Here is a 17993-nt window from a genome sequence, read left to right as displayed (position 1 = left end):
ACCACATTTTCCATGCCACTATGAGGGCCAAAACTCAAACTGCTTGCTTTGATCTAACTGAGAGCCATGAACTCCTGTGATGCCAAACACAGCATCCAATGCGCCTGGTCCACTTTGCTCAGTCCATGTCATTGATACAGCCACAGTCATCTCTCCGGTGTCAGAATCTTTCAAGGCCCCTGCAGATGCCTTCCACATCTTATAGATTGCTGTTCATTGCTGTAATAAGACAGGGCACTCAATCTTTACTTTTCAAGGGAGAGATTACCTGTTGTTCTTTCAGCCCACAGGTAGAGGCAGAATCATTTGGCTGGAATGCAGTGTTCCCTAAACTCATTCATAGATTGGTGAGGCTCATAGTAGTTCTCATTGCAGAAATGACCCAGACCAGAGGCTATAGTTCACTTGCACATAAACATAACTCTTGTAGGCACAATCTTTTATAATCCTTTCCATGCTTGCATCCTCCCTCCCTTCTTTGCTACATCCTACTTCATTAAAACAACAAAATTACTAACTGTGGTGAACTACATATACCTGTCTGGACACGCACCCCCCCCCACCCCCCCCCCCACCCCCGCTGACTGCTCCTGTGGCTCCTCCCATAAACCCCGGTATAAAGGCAATTGGGGCCTGAGCCCTGCCTCTCAGTCTCCAGGATTTAGCATGGTGGTCAATTGCTGCTTGTTCTTTCTTCCAGTCAATAAAAGCCAATATCTCGCCTCACTTCTTGTAGAGTTATTGATGGTGCATCACTAACCTTCTCCCTGGCTGGCAGTGCTGCTGTATTGTTGTGTGACCCTTAAAGAGCTGACTCTCGAGGTTGGACATGCTTGGTTAAATGCCGGCAGCTGAGAGAACTTGAGTGACTAGATAGGGAGTGAAAGCTCTCCTGAAACTTACATTCAGCAGTATTCTGTAAAGAAATTCAACTACTTTGTTCTGCAAGTCATGTAATAGATGATTTTAAACCGAGAATTTCAATCAGTGACACAAAATGCTACTTTAACACTATACAACAGTAGTAGGGCAAGCTGTAGGTATATGTGTCTGTGTAAGTTGGAGACATTTGTTAATTTAAATCAATTTATCAGCTGGAGAGAATTTGAAAGAGAAAATGGGGACCCAGTTCAAAGTTAAAAGTAAATTTATTATCGAAGTACGTATAGAGTATGAAAAGGTCTTAGGCGGATATATATATAGAGAGAGCCAAGTTTCTGCACAGTACTGTCAACGCAGAGTGGAGAGCGAGTTCGTAAATCTGGCGGGAGCAAAGAAGGTTGGAAATGGTGATGGTGGAGTGCTGTGGGAGGGGTGTGGGACAAGTGGCAGAAGAGCGCTGGGGTTGGCATGTGAGTGCAGACACACCCAGCCCTGGGACACCAGGCAAGGTCATTCAATTCCCATCAATTGGTTTATTGATTGCAGAATGGCTCTCTGGTGATTCCCGCTCCCCCACACCGCTCCCTTTCCCTTTCCCAAACATATTCCCCTCTCCCTGCCCCCTTTCCACTCTCATTCCACAATAGAGACCCATATCAGCATCAGGTTTATCATCATTCACGTATGTCACGAAATTTGTTTTTTTTTGCACCCTGGCTATATATATGTGCCTTAGACTTTTGCGGAGTTCTGTATGGCACCATACAATCCTGAGATTCACTTTCTTGAGGGCAATCACAATAAATACAAGAAGTACAATAGGATCAATGAAAGACTGCATCCAACAGCACGGACAAACAGCCTATGAGCAAAATACAACAAAGTGCAAATACAAAAAGAGGAGAAAAAAGAAATAATGATAATGGTGAGTGTGCACTAAATGAAATTAACTGTAACTGATTTAAAACAGCTTAAATAAAAACAATTATATTTGAGTTGTTTGCCTGTCTATGTGGACAAGGCAGTATCCAAGCAAGACTAAACAGGAGATGGAATATCTGCAGTGGCACAATCAGCAACACGCTCCAAGAGTGTACAGGACATTGCTAGTATGTTCACTCAAGTTTCTGTGGAAACTCATCAGCATAAGCTTGAAAGAAAAGTCCTGCAAATTATCAGCACAATTGTGCATTACCAATTTGTAACTGGTGCCAGGCCATTGCGGTCTGGGTGAAATCAAATGAAATGCAGGAGTTGATTATTTCTGCTGCTGCAGTGTGGATACATAGTTCTAACTGACTGTTACGCAATTCTCCTCGTTTAACTAATTGAAATATCTACAGAAGCAACAACACAGATCAACTGATTGATGTTCTTATCCAATAGTTACTCAAATAAATGCTGTAACAGCAAGGCAGACCCAGACAGCAGCCTCATTTAACTGCTGATTGGGTGATTAATGGTGAAATGCTGTGCCTATGTGTGCCAGAGAATCTGGATGCTGTGTGACATACTTCCCAAATGAGCAGAATCACCAGCTGACCCAATCACTACTTCAACTGGAAGGAAAACCCTCGGGTGAAGACAATGCTGCATCATCGTAAGAACAATGGATAATCAAATGCATAGGGCTAATAGATGTGGCCACATATCACTTATAATATATCACAGAATCTGATCTCCTTCCATTCAGAATCGGGAGAAGAACATGTGGAAATTCCAGTCCCCAGACTATTTGAAGTTTTATCCTTGTTTATGCAAACTCAGTGATCCCAATCAAAATTACATGAGGGTTACCAATGATACTATCTAGAATGGAGCCAGAAAGAAAACTCCAACAAGATTGACTGCTAGCATGAAAAATGGGTTCTTGGGTGAAACACTGGAAAGCATCCCAGGTCTTTGAAACCATAAACTAGCAAAAAGTCAATGGACCAGATCTTCTGATGACTGGCCTGTTACTTTGCAACAGCAAATTTGGTATTTCTATTAGCTTATTATTGTCACATACACTAAAACACAGTGAAAAGCTTGTCTTGCATGCTGTTTATACAGATCAAAATATTACACAGTGCATTGAAGTATTCCTTCATGCATGCTCCCATGCACAATCTCTTGGGGTAACACCCTCCTCAGTACAGGGAAACACTGGCTCCACCTTTGAGTTTAATTGCAGTTTTACAAGAGCTGGAAGAGAAGGATGAATAGACGCTGTAGATCAAAAAGATTATAAAGAGTGGTAACGTTTACAGAAGGTTGGAAATTGGGAATGATGGATATTGGAAAGGATGAAAATAAGAATGATCACGCAGGAATGGAAATGGGGAAGTCAACAGAATATAACATTTTACATGCATTACAAAACGCTTTTCAGAGAGCTCATTTGCTCTGTGGGATCCCTGGGAAGACAATAAAGTTTTACATAGGTCATGGGCCTACAAGCTATTCAGATTTTATGCCAATGCCTTTACAAGATTCTGATCAATAAGTCCAAATTGGGAGCGGGAGTAAGGAGATAGGGCAAAGATTAATAGTAAACATAAACACAGCGGATCAAACAAATAAACAAATATTTATCAAATGCACATTGGTCTTTTTACCTGTTCATTATATCTTCCTAAGAAATACCACATTGCAGAGCAATACTTTGATCAGCTTGCAGAAAGATTCAGCAAAGTTCTAAAATATTCAACTTTTCAAGAGCACATCAGAGCAATATAAATAGTTAAAAATGTAAAAGGTCCTTAAAATATTCAAAAATTCAAAGCCATTTTTATTGTAATAATACATTTAATCATTTGACAATTCCAAGAATAACAGTAGCTGGTTTTCAAATTGAAATATGTTTCCCTCTAAGAGCTAAGTGGTGTCAATCTATCTGATAAGTTAGAATTAAAACCTGACAAATAAAATGTTGATAAATTGAGCAGAAAAAGTTTACAAAGGAATCATTTATTTTAGTTTTTTTGTTGTGAGCGATAATTCTAATATTGCTGATTTATTATTCTCCAAAAAGGCGATTAAACCCTGCAGAATATGCTCGCCAGCTTTGGTATTTTAGTTTAACATCCAGCACATCTGGAGTTGATCCAAGAGTTCTGAACATGATCTACAGGGATTTAAGTTACCAGAAGACTCCTTGGATGGACAGTTTAGGAGAGATCAGTGCTAAGAAAGGCTGAATTATATTAAACATTCTATCTCACAAAGCACAACCTTAACATAGCTGTATTACATATTTATGAATCCTTAGAACCGTATCATAATCTTTAGAAATCAACACAAGAGGATGCTTCTCTCTTCAAAAACCAAAAAAATATTGGAAGAATGTTGTTAATATGCCTTCTTGGCTACTAATAAATTTTTCGTGTGCTCCCTTGTTGTAAAGTCTATTTAAACTATGCAGTACAGGTACTCCCCAGTTCACAAATACTCAACTTATTCACATACAAGTGAGTGTTTAGGAGACCCACAGTATGAGTTGCTGGCTGCTGTGGGGCAATAGACATATTCTGCTACCTGTGAACTCAGTATGGAGCCACATTTCTGATTCAAACTCTGTTGTATGAATTTAATTTGAAATTAATTTTGTAATATCTCCATTGCACTTGAGCAAGTTTCATTGCTCCATGCTTATTGAATATTCTATTTTAATGCATATCTGATTTATTATTTGTCTCCATTATATTGAATATCCTAAATGACCTACAATGCATGAATTGCTTTGAGCTATTGTATATTGCCTTGTCAATGATTTATTGGGTAAATTCATGTAATCAAAAGGAAATGTTGAAAGGAAGATTACAAACAAGCAATTTGAGACGTGTACTTTACACTTTCATTTATATAAAAGGTAATTCAGAAGCAGAATCAAATCATCATAATAACTGAATAAAGTTCAATACCACTTCAGAATATGTCATGTTTGATCCTGTTGTTTCTGTTTATTTTCTGATCCTTCGGGCTCTTCCAGGAGTCAAGAATGATGAGCAGTCTTTATTCTAAGATTTCCGCTTATTTTGGAGTACAAACAAACATACAAATACTAAGCAAACCAAATAAAGAGCTAAGAAACAATGCTAAGGAGGGTAATTAAGGCTAAGGCAAAAAATAAAGATGGCGCTTCGGAAAAATCTATCAATTTTATAAATAAAAATTGAAAAATGTCTCAGATAGGACTGAATTAATTAATAGGCTACATAATTAAAATAATTACATCGCATGGGTAATGCGCTAATAGGAAGCCAATGAAAAATGAGAAAGGAGATCATTAGCTGCTATACTGCTTTCTGCCAATGAGCGTGAAAAATACGAGTTTGTTTAAATGTACAAATCTTATAAAAAATGTATCTTTAAAAACAGTGGTCTCTAACAGCATGTTACCAATATTTTAGGAAAAGGTTTTTTTTTAATATACAAGTATCATAATTACAGCCTGTCATATATTAGTGATGTACTGTACATCCTGATCAAAATTCTATTAAACAGTGCATATTATTTATAAGAATTTCTGTAATCAACAACGTATAGTGAAAATTAGTATACCCTGCGTTCTTCCCAGCTTTAACTCCATTGACTTAGGCAGTTCAACTAAATAAGGAATTTACCTTCCCCACTCATTTAACCCATCCTCATACAAAAAATAGATTTTATACCCTACCATTGGCCTTAAATAACCATAAAAATGCTTCTGATTTTACAACTATTTATATCTTCAAACTAAACCATTATGTGAACATTAATGTAAAAACCAAGTGACTCATTAGGATACATCACAAATGATACTCTTTTAGCACCATTTCATCATTTGATAAGGTAATTATATAGCTTTATAGAGAAAAAGTCTTACAGTGGTAAGGAGATGATTTATAAATATTTTGACTCTTCTACTTAACCTTGGGTCACTGATGTTGATTTGGATGCTCAACTAGAGAGGCCTATAATAATGCTCAGAAAGACCTTGTGGCCACATGTCAGTACTTAGGCCCCATGGATCAATGTCTTGTCTTGCTTTATCCCTTTATATCAGCATACCTTTCTAGTCTTTCCTCTCTTTTGTACATTTAGCCTGCAGCATGGTACTAAGGATCTCAAAGGAGAGTGAGTGGTGGAAGGAGAGCACCAACTCACAATCCTGTTCACCCTGTCCACCCCCTCACCCACCACCTATTCAATCAATAGAAGAGTTCAAAGTTCACATAATTATTCTCATTAGTCACTACAGAACCCACAAAGCTTGAGTGGGTGCATTTCATGGAGTTATACAGCATGGAAATAGGACCTTCATCCCAATTGATCAACATCATCTAAGATGCCCTTCCAAACCAGTCCAATTTGCTTCATATCCCTCTAAACCAGGGGTTCCCAACCTCGGATCCGCAGACCCCTCGGTTAATGGTAGGGGTCCATGACATGAGGAAGGTTGGGAACTTCTGCTCTAAATCAATCCTGTGCATGCATGATATAAGCTTAATCAACTAACTCAATATTTTGAATTTGTTTCAACATAAACTGGAAGTTAGACTGCAGTTGGGAGCAGAGAAATCATCCTCAATCCTTAAGAAGTGGCTAAGAAGAAGATGCAAAGTTCAAAGTAAATTTATTATCAAAATACATACACACCGCCATATACAACCCTGAGATTCGTTTTTTTACAGGCATAGTCAATAAATCCATAATAGAATAATAACCATGATAGAATCAATGAAAGACCACACCAACTTGCCATTCAACCACTGTGCAAAAGTCATGCTAAAAGGAAGAATGTATAACTTCTGTATTTGCACAGTTTGTTGTCTTGCAGAGTAAGTTTGCAGATGATACTTAAAAAGGTGATATTGCAGACAGTGAAGGAGGTTATCAAAAATTACATGGGGTTATTGATCAACTAGATTAGTGGGATGAGGATTGACAAGTGGACTTGAAGTTAAATAAGCGTGAAGTTTTACATTTTGGGAAATCATGGAAGGGTAAGACTTGTACAGTGGATGGTAGAGCCCGATGGAGTGTTGTGGAGCAGAGGAAGCTACAGGAACAAATATACAGTTTGCTGAGAGCAGTGTTACAGGTGAAGGAAGGGTTTGGTACACTGGCCTTCACTGGGAATAGCATTGTGTATGAGAGATGCAGGAGAGACTGTAGATGCTGGAATGCTGGAGTAATTTGTTCGAAACAGATCAGCTTCGATGCAGGTAAATGAATAGTCAGCCTTTCAGGCTGAGACCCTTCATCAAGCTGGAAAAGAGCACAACTCAGTTGGTGATAGGTGAATGGCCATGAAAACCATGTAAGTGTGGGAATGGAAAGTAAAATTTAAATATCTGGCCACCGGGAGATCCTGACTGTTTGATGGAGTGAAGGTGCTTAATGAAGCAATTTCCCAATCTGTGTTGGGGTCTGTCTGATGTAGAGGAGGCTGCACCAGGAGACCAGTACACATTAAATGACCTTGATGTATTTTATCAGAGTTGGGGTGTTATGTTGCTGACATTGGTGAGGCCACACATGGAATATTGTGTGCAGTTTTGGTCCCCCTTTTACAGGAAAGAAATTATTAAACTTGAAAGGGTGCAGAAAAGATTTATGAGGATGCTGCCAGGACTTGAGGGTTTGAATTATATGGACAAGATGGGCAGGCTAAGACTTTATTCCTTGAAATTTAGCAGATTGAGGGGTGACCTTATTGAAGTGTAATTTGAGAGGATATGTTTAAGCAGAGAAGTGAGAGACTTAAAAGGAAACTGACAGCAGTGTTTGCTTGCAGATAGTGGTATGCACATAGAACGAGCTGTCAGAGGAAGTGGTTGACAAAGGTACAATAACAACATTCCAAAAACATCTGAATAAGCAGACAGGTAACAGGGGCTTGGAAAGATATGCGCCAAACTTGGGCAAATGGGACGAGCTTGTGGGACACAATAGTCAGCATGGACAAGTTGGGTTGAAGGGCCACCTTCAATGCTATATTACTCTATGACTCTATCTTTACTTAAACAGTAGCGAATTCCACATTCTGACACATTTTTTTAAGTAAAGGGTTGCATTGGTATCTCAATTGCTTAGCAATTACTTGAAAATCTAATTTTCAAGCAAATCTCATTATCACCTAAACAAAAGATTTAATAGTAAAGCTGTCTGTGGTGATGACAAACTTTGTTGACAAAAGAGATTAAGAAAGACATGCCCTAATATAAGTCTTCCACACCCCAGAAAAATCCAGTGTTCCACATCTAAAAAAGCATTTTTAAAATGAAGTTATAGAGGCGATGTAAGATTGTGGCAATTTGCACACTAAACTTCTGAAACCTCCAAGGTACAACAATGAAAAGATAATCTTTTCTCACTTGACGGGTAAATATTTGCTAGTCTTTTATTTCTTTGAAATAGCCCCATACAATCTCTAGTGTCCATCTGAGAGAACATTTGACAAAGCAGCATTCCATACTGACCCAGAACTTGTATTTCGTTCAAGGCAAATGCAATGTTAGTAGTCATTTCAAGAGGATCAGATTATAAAAGCAAATGCTGTGACATTATCAGGCATAGGTCAGATTAGGCCTGGAGCATTGTGAGCAGCTTTAGGTCCCATACACTGCCTTGGAAAAATTATTCAGCCCCTCAACTATTCTCACATTTTACTGTCTTATTTTCTAAATTTAAAATATATTGAAGTAAGATATTTTCAGCTAATCTCCAAAACATGGTGCATCATCTCAAATCAATAGAAAAGATTACAAAACCTGTTAAAAATTAAAAACCAGAATTGTGAGGCTGAAAATGTATTCAGCCCTTTTGTAATTATTATGCTAACTTTCCAACCTTACCAACTCAACCAATTTGTGATGTACAAAATTGGAGGATACCTGTTTTCAATGAATTCCTAAGAATCAATACCCCCTCTCTTTCAAAGGTTCAACAGCATGGCAGATTTTCAATAGCGCAGCCCAAAATGAAGACAAAAGAGCATTCAAGGTGAGTCAGGGAAATGATAATAGAGAAGCACAGATCTGGGGAAGGATACAAGACCATCTCAAAAGCACTAAACATACCTCAGCTCAGTGTAGTGCATTGTGAAAGCATGAAAAACATGTGAAAGCACAGCCATACTGCCTAGATCAGACCATCCTTCTAAACTAAATGACTGGAGAAGAATGGGTCTTTAACAGAGGCAACTGTGACCCCAACTGTGTCACTCTGAGTGAGCTGAAGAAATCAATGGCTGCAAATGGAGATGGATTTCATGGCTCCACAATCTCTAAGGCCTTGCATAAAATGGGTATTTATGGAAGAGTGGCAAGGAAGAAGCCATAGCTAAAAAAAAACATATCCTTGCCCATAAAGGCTTTGTAAAATGTCACTTAGTAGATACGGTGAAGATATGGGAGAAGGTATTACGATTGCCCTCAACACTGAGTGGTACGTGTGGTGTAAATCAACTACTGCACATCAGCCAAGTAACACCATCCCCACTGTAAAGTATGATGGAGGTAGCATCATTCTCTGGGGATGCCTTTCAGCAGCGGGGACTGGAAATCTGCTCAGGATTGATGGGAAGATGAATGCAGCTAAATACAGAGAGATCCTGGATAAAAACCTGCTAGCCTCTGCTTCTGGGAAGGAAATATGTCTTTCAGCAGAACAAACCAAATCACACTACCAGAACAACCATGAAATGGCTTTGTTATGCCCGCAGTCCCCTCCTTTGTGAGAATCGCAAGAGCACTAGTTGAGGGGGGGGGGGGTCAGTAGACCCAGGAAATGGGAGAGAGAGAGACGTGCTGAATGCCTCATTCCCCCCAGCGATGCAAAATAACGCGACATTGACCATTGTCTCCTGGAGATCACGTTTGTGGATTGGGGACTGTGCTACGTGCAAGCCCTCGGGCAAAGTGGACTGGTTGAGAGAGAGATTGCATCATCCCAACCTGATTGACATCTGAGACCCCGTGAGGAAGTATAAAAGAGGGTCTGGGGGAACAACCCCTTTAGACGCACCAGAGGAAACGCTAACGATCCCGTAGTAGCGGGAAGCCATTTGAAGGAAGTCACGTGCGTTCGATTCCGTTGCTGGAATCGGTGACTGGAACCAAGGAAACCAGCTTTTAGCTAACAACGGGGAAGCCCGCTCCCCTGATTCAACGGATTCGCTTCATAAAAGACCCAGGCAAGTTTCTTTTCTCACCAATCTCTCTCTCTCTCTCCAACAAGTGAAAACCCAGCGGTCCCCAAAAGGCTGAAGCCTGCAGGAACTGAGCGACTTTTATATTTCCATCGGACAATATATTATCCCCTAGATAAACGATCGAGCTGTTTCTTATTGATGGTTATTATTAGACCAGCGCTTTTAGATTGAGTAGTGACGACGTATATTAGCTGAATGTTTGTATTAATCTTATTTTTGTGCCCCTTCATAAATAAAGACTTTTAAAAATAGTACCATCAGACTTCAACAGACCTCTCTATCTTTGCTGGTAAGTGATCCAGTAACGGGATTTCGTAACAGCTTCAAATGATGAAAATTTATGTCCTTGAGTGGCCCTGTCAGATTCCTAATCTTAACCCAATTGAACATCTCTGGCCAGACCTCAAGATTGCTGTCCACAACCACACTCCAACTAACTTGACACTGCTTGAGCAATTTTAAAAGGAGGAATGGGCAAATCTTGTTCTATCACATGGTGCAACACACACAAAACACTGGAGGAACTCAGCAGGCCAAGCAGCATCTATGGAAATTAATAAACAGTCAACGTTTTGGCCCAAAACCCTTCATCAGGACTGGAAAGAAAGAGGGGAAGGCAGAGTAAGAAGGTGGGGGAGGGGAGTTAGAAGTACAAAATAGTAGGTGATAGATGAAACCAGGAGAGTGAAGTAAAGAGGTGGGAAGTTGATTGGTGAAAGAGATAAGGGGCTGAAAAATGAGGAATCTGATAGGTGAGGACAGAAGATATTGAAAGAAAGGATTTTAAAAAATGGCCTCAATCTCTGCAACATCTGCTATCAGGATTTTCATTCCAGAACTACTGAGGTATCCTCCTTCTTCAAAGAAAGAGGTTTCCCTTCCTCCACCATCAACGCTGCCCTCACCCACATCTCTTCTATCTTGCGCACGTCTACCCTCACCTCATCCTCCCACTGCCACACCAAGGATAGGGTTCCTCTTGTTCTCACCTACCACCCCACCAGCCTCCATGTCCAGCACATAATTCTCCATAACTTCCACCATCTTCAACGGGATTGCACCACCAACCACATCATTCCTCCACCTCTCCTCCACACTTCCCGCTTTCTGCAGGGATTGCCCCCCACACGATTCCCTTGCCGAGGTGTCCCTCCCTACTGGTACCTTTGCTTGCAAGGTGAACAAGTACCACACTTGCCCCTACACCTCCTCTCTCACTACCATTCAGGGCCACAAACAGTCCTCCCAAGTGAGACATTACTTCACTTGTGAGTCTGTTGGGGACATCTACTGAATCCAGTGTTCTCAGTGTGGCCTCCTGTATATCGGTGAGACTCGACTTAGACAGGGAGACTGATTCACTAAGCACCTACGCTACATCTGCCAGAAAATGTGGGATCTCCCATTAACCACTCATTTCAATTCTACTTTCCCATTTCCATTCCAGCATGCTAGTCCATGGGCTCCTCTACTATCACAATGAGGCCACACTCAGCTTGGATGAGTAACAACTTGTGTACCGTTGGGGCGGCCTCCAACCCGATGGCATGAACATCGATTTCTCGAACTTATGGTAATGCCTCCCTCCTTTCACCATTCCCCCTTCCAATTTCCCTCTTTCACCTCCCTCTGGTGCTCCTCCCCCTTATCTTTCTTCCATGGATTTCTGTCCTTCCCTATCAGATTCTCCCTTCTCCAACTACCTATCTCTTTCACCAATCAACTTCTTAACTCTTTACTTCACCCCATTCTCCCCCCCCATTTCACCTCCCACCTTGTACTTCTTCTTCCCCTCCCCCCACCTTCTCACTCTGACTTCTCCCCTTTCTTTCCAGTCCTGATGAATGGTCCTGGCCCACAATGTTGACTATTTACTCTTTTCCATAGATGCTGCCTGGTTTGCTGAGTTCCTCCAGCATTTTGTATGCATTGCTTTGGATTTCCAGAATCCGCAGATTTTCTCGTGTTTGAATATATTTGAATTGCTGACATTTTAGATTTTTAATTTGTAGCTTTTCATGCTTTACAATTTTCTCTGTGTTTTGGGGGCTTTACTGTGTGTGGTGGTGGGGGAGGGTAATACACAAATAAAAATTCTCAGTTAACTTGATCAAAATCCCTGGTTGTAAGACCAGGGAACAAAGGGTTATATGAACAAAGGGTTGGGGCTGAATACTTTTTCAAGGCACTGTTTCTAAGAAATGATACACTGTCCTTGGAGAGGATCCATTGGAGGTTTACAAATAATCACAGGAATGAATGGGTTAAGGTATGAAGAGCATTTGATTTCACTGGAGTTTAAAGGAATGAGGGTGGATCTCATTGAAACCTACCAAATGGAATGGGTGTGATGAGGATTTTTCCAATAGTAGGGGAGTCTAGGACCAGAGGGTACAGCCTCAGAATAGAAGAATAGAGTAGAGATGAGGAGGAATTTTTTTTAGCCAGAGGGTGGTGAATCTGTGGAATTCATTGTCACAGATGGTGATGGAGGGCAAGTTAGTGGATATATTTAAAGAGGAGGTTGATAGGTTTTTGATTAGTAAGTGTGTCAACAGGGAGAGTAAGGTTGAGAGGGAAAATAAAGTAGCCATGATCGAATGGCGGAGCAAATTTGATGGGCCAAATGGTCTGATTCTTCTTCTGTGTTTTACGGTCTCATAGTCTCCACTGTGGGATATGAAATCACATCCTCCCAAAAATGAGGGAAAGTTACAACCTACACAACCAGAACTGACATGGGGCCCAATACTTGCAGGGAGGTGGTGACAACTATCACATCAGCGAAAGAGAACTGAATATCTTGAGTTCCCTTTGAAGATGTTGAAGGGAAGAAGGTGACAATGGCTGGTGATTTGGTAGTTAATCAGCTTCCCTCCTCTGAACCGACTATTTGTGTTGAAACAAACACTTGATGCCTTTTGTCAGCTTAGATATGGCACAGATGTGATCTGTCAGCAATGACAAAGTCAGGCATCCAAGTAAATGTCCATTATGCTTGGTAATAACATTACCCCTTAAATTTGGCGGCACTTGTGTGATTATTGTGACTATTCATGTGATTAGTAACATTTTCCAGATGTATTCACCTCTATTCAGTTTGCCAAAATACACCTTCAATGCTCAAACAGAGATTAACATTCCCAAGAAAGTTAAGCAAACCAGTAATATGGTAGAGTTACTACCATTATGTTTAAAGAAGACTTGAACTAAAACAAAAGGGGTTTCAAGATTAATATTAACTTTATATATAATAATAATTTTACTAAAACACTTCAATTATTTATATTTTTCTCACTCATTGGCTTGCTCAAGTTCCTCTGGACTGCTATCCTCTTTAACCGTTTGTTCCTTTCTGTAAATGATACTTAAAAAGTGCTGAAAGTGCATTCTGAAAAACAAACTTTTATGGTGGCGATTACATTTGGAAAGTTCTATATGAACAGCCACAATTATAACAGAAGAATGGTTGAATTTAAGCAGTACCGAGGTGTAGGCAATTTTATCTCAATCATACTTTGTTCCCTGACCTTGCCCTTAATGACAGATTGTCTCTGTGCCATTGGCAAAAATAAAGTGGCTGCCAAGCTCTTGAAAAGCACATCATTAATTGCTGAGAAAGAGGACCATCAAGCAACTCACAGTCTTCTAGGCCTTGACGGAGACAAGGCTATTTTTGGTGTGCCAGCCACCTGTTGTGCGTTGCATTAATATCCTGCAAATATCAGTCAAAGGCACTGCTAAAGCATTTTACAAAAGGAGTCATCAATTCAAATGAGATCTGTCTGGATCATGTCTGGAGCTCCACAAGGAACCTGTAATAGCCCAACACCACTGCCCTGGGAAGTATATAATTAACTTATTCTACTGAGCAGCTGCAGTAAAGACTGTTCAGGAGGTGATGTAAAGAAGATTAGGAGGGGATGCAGCAATCTCCTGTGTACTTGAGCTAGTTCCTGCAAGAGCCTGCTGAGATGGACTTTGGTGCTATGAACCGCATCTCGTTACCGCAAAGTGTAAACTGATCAGTGATCACAGAATGCAGATCAGAAATGATTTGCAAAATGTTTGCCAGTGATAAAATAAAACATCACTGATGAATACTCTATAATCCTAGTCATTATTCAGACCTGCTTATTGTCTCTTCCTGGCTAATCCCAGTGCAAGGTGCTCAGAATTATTTTGAATTGATCATCAAAGGGAATAGATTGGATCCAATGCAGGCTGGTGCCTTTGGCTGTGACCTATTACCTTTGATGATCGCAGGCAGTCAAGCAAGTATATCATCAGACTTCAGGTATCATCAGCTACAGATCTGATCTTGATATAAATCATACAACTAAGAAAAATCTACTTCTATACAGGACTTCAGCTTATGAAGTGTGCATAAATGGACCCGATTTATTATTTATTGAGGTACAGCATGGAATAGGCTCTTCTGGCCCTATGACTGTACCGCCCAACAACCCCCAACTTAACCCTGGCCTAATCACAGTACAATTTACAGTGACCAATTAACCCAGCAATTGGTACATCTTTGAACTGGGAGAAAACTGGAGGAAACCCACGCAGTCCCGGGCAGAATGTACTGACTCCTTACAGACACCAGTGGGAATTGAACGCTTGTCACTGGTGGTCTAAAGCGTTGCCCTCACCACTTTGCTGTCTTGAATAGGTTCTGGTGTTTCTGGTTTAGTTTCTGAGTGGATTTGGAAGATTTTGCTGACACGTATTTTGTGGTACCGCTCCAGTACTTCAAGCTGGCTTGTCTCAAAAGTGGAGGGTGAGAATCACAACACTTGAGAGACAATGAGCTTCTTGTTAGGTCTGTGCTTCAAGCACACTTTTCCTCAGAAGGCATACTGAAGGTGGTGGTGAATTTCATGATTGATGAATGCCTTCATTGAATAATGGGTCCCATGGGTATGTGAAGTGGTTCTTTTCCCAGAATCCTTCATTGTTGGGAGGTGATATTGTCCAGCAGCAGCAGGTTAATGGATGAATCTTGTCCTCTGGACATTGTGTGAGATCCATTCATTTCTGTACTTCAGAGAACAACAGCAACACAGAGGACCAACTAAGAGAGCTGCTGCCACATGGCTCCAGTAGCCCAAGTTGAATCCTAACTTCTGATGCTATCTATGTATTAAAATGTTTTGCCTGTGACCACATGGGGGCTTCAATTTCCTTTTGTATTCCAAAGAAGTGCAGATAGGTTAGGTTAAATCGCTTCTAGTCACTTCTAGTGTGTAGATGGGTGATAGACTGAGAAGAATGGATGAGAAAGCAGGGAGAATAAAAAAGAGATAGTGTAGGACTGGTATAAATGGGTGTTTGATGGTCGATGTGCCTCAGTAGGCCAAAAGGACTGTTTCTATCTATAGGATCCATCACTAAAAGGGACATGACAGGCTTTGGAGAATCTTCCTCCGGCTTTTGCTCATTCCCTGAGGGAAAATGCCTGACCTTTTACCTCTTATGACAGCCTAACTGAGGCAGAAGACCCTTTGTTTAGAGAGCCAGTGGAATAAATTTCTGTCACACAGTATACTGGATTAACATCATACCACACGACAGTATGCATCTTTTTAAATTATCAGTCCTGCTGATGATGGAAGAATATTGAACTTCCAATGAAATGGAACATAACAGTTCCCACTACTGATTAATCAACTGACAGCATATGACTAAAGGAACTGAATACTGATATAATATGAACACATATTTGAATGAAAATGAATTCAATCCTCACCTGTTTCAGTTTGCAACATTCCAAAGACTAGCATTCTGTTTTAGAAGCCCAATATTGAAACTGTTTTAGATAGAATTAGCTCCATCCATCGTGTACATTCATTTTCATTATACAGGAAGAACAAAAAATCTGATTACTGCAGCTGCCTGATCTGGGGAAGCGATTAGCCTTTCAGATGAAATGCCAAATTCACTGATAACATAGAAAAAAAAACATAACCTCTGCATCAGATGTTCAACTTAGGAAAGAAATGGGGAATATGTTATTGATGCCACAGCCTGTGACAGGACTGATGTCTTGATTTAACTTTTGATAAAAGGTGAAACACGTCAATTTCAATAAACGAGTTTCCTCCAGCTCACCTCTAACACATAATTACAACCAAGGCAAATAAATACAGGTTAACTCCTGTTCTAACCAAACACGATGGGAGCTTGTGTTTGGTGGAGTTAAACATCAGTGAAAGGTGGTTCAAGTTAACTGCGTGTTATCTCCGTGTGTAGGTTACGAAGAGGGCGATGCCCTTTTGGAAAGCACAAAGACAGAGAATTGGGAGAGGGAACGAGTATACGTCCGCAGGGAGATCCCTTAAACCTAAGTATTAATCAGTATTGGCCTCACTTTGAAGGATCGAGGACTATATTCTGATGCTGACATTTAATTAGGAGCACAGAAGTAACCTCTGAAGTTCTCGCTCAATCATTCCATGCCAGCTCCTGACTCCAAATCAATCAGTGAGTTAGCGAAATCACAGGATTTCGCATTTAATTCCAAACGCTGTTTGCATCCAAAAATGCCATCACACAAGTCACTTTGTTGCTAAGTTTCTGGTAACTTTTTCTTAAGTGAATAGTTTCCAGCTTTTATAAAAGCACCGAACCGAACTGGATCTTACACTAATAAAACGGTACTAAAGCATTTCCAACTTCTAGCTCCTTCCAATGGTCATTAGCTTTCCAATCCAGAGCATAACGCCCAGCACAGCAGAACTGCCCCGCGCTTTGAGCAATTCAGGCAGGATCGGAGAACAGAACAACTGGCTATCAAATTCAGTCAATAATCTTACGCTGGAAGTAAATCAAAAGACAGAAAACCTGTCTTGATCATAGTTACATGGGCACGAATCACATCGGTTCAATATTTCTCTCGGGATACCAACTGTGCAACTGTTCTGAAGCACAATAGGAAAGTTTGATCCCAATGTATTTTGAGTAATTCAAATAGGAGCCAGATGGTGTAACGGCCAATGTATGACTCAAAGTAACAAGCACGGCGTGAAAGCAAGGCGATTGCATTGGCCATAAAATAGTTGGAAAAACACACAGAAGTTATAGTATTTTTAGGACCCAAAATAAATTTTAAAAAGTAACTCTCACCATCTTTCCATGTCACGAATGCATCGGTTACGCTTATAAAAACATACAGTATTTGCAGTCTCGCTGCAAAACCACTGCGCCCAAGTCCTCTTGTCATCTTGTGCAGACTGTGAGATAACTTAGCGATCTTTGCATCAAACTGGATGGGGGAGATCAGCACCATAATATAGAGGGAGCCGGGATCAGGACGTGGGAGATTTCCGGCAGACGGTCACTCGCCTCATACAGCCCTCCCAGACTGGGCAGGATCTCGGGCACTGTCACAAAGTTCACTTGGGACAAAGGCAGCAAAGACATGTGTTCCTAAAGAAGCTGTCGAGGGCCCAGGTGCCCAGTTCATGTGCTCAGGACTCAGACGGAAAAGCCTGCTCTAAAATGCCACTTTAGCAGCTTTTCTTCAACAGCCCCCCCCCCCCCCCCACCGTACCGCAGCTTGTCTAACCACAATTGTAGCTCCCGGGTCCTAGTGCCCGTCGCATTCAGTTTGAAACTATGAATGGGTTATTCCTGCTGACGTAATCAAAACAGAGAACTCGTCCCATCCCCTGAAATGGTTACCTCCGCCACAATTAGCTCGGATTTAGCACGTGAGGTGAACAATACTAGAGGCCCCAAGCTGCAAGTGACCTTTAGGATATTTGGATTTGTGAAATCGGACTTCAGGAAATCGGGATTTCAATAACGCTCGACAAAAATGCCCATTACATCAGCTTAGTGGCGGCTGACAGTAGAAGTTCAACGTTAACAATCACCCGGTGGGATGAAAATGAGCAGCGTTGTCTCAAGATTTGCAGTTCGGCTG

At 40.8% G+C, this 17993-nt stretch overlaps 1 protein-coding gene across 2 annotated transcripts in view; it reads right to left on the bottom strand.

Moving 5' to 3' along the window:
• Positions 1-17582, bottom strand: part of LOC132379600 (disintegrin and metalloproteinase domain-containing protein 12-like) — a 364937-nt gene extending 347355 nt beyond the window's left edge. The window contains exon 1 of one of the 2 annotated variants that reach the window (XM_059947703.1): positions 17192-17582. In XM_059947703.1, coding sequence (XP_059803686.1) covers positions 17192-17354 — 163 coding nt within the window. In that variant the 5' untranslated portion in view covers positions 17355-17582. The remainder of the gene's footprint in view (positions 1-17191) is intronic. The other variant, XM_059947705.1, reaches the window with a different exon arrangement.
• Positions 17583-17993: the final 411 nt, after the last annotated feature.

This window comes from Hypanus sabinus, chromosome 22 (assembly GCF_030144855.1).
Source record: "Hypanus sabinus isolate sHypSab1 chromosome 22, sHypSab1.hap1, whole genome shotgun sequence".
Taxonomy (NCBI): Eukaryota; Metazoa; Chordata; class Chondrichthyes; order Myliobatiformes; family Dasyatidae; genus Hypanus; species Hypanus sabinus.
The sequence above is the reverse complement of the archived record's forward strand: the minus strand, read 5'-3'. Positions and strand labels throughout refer to the sequence as shown.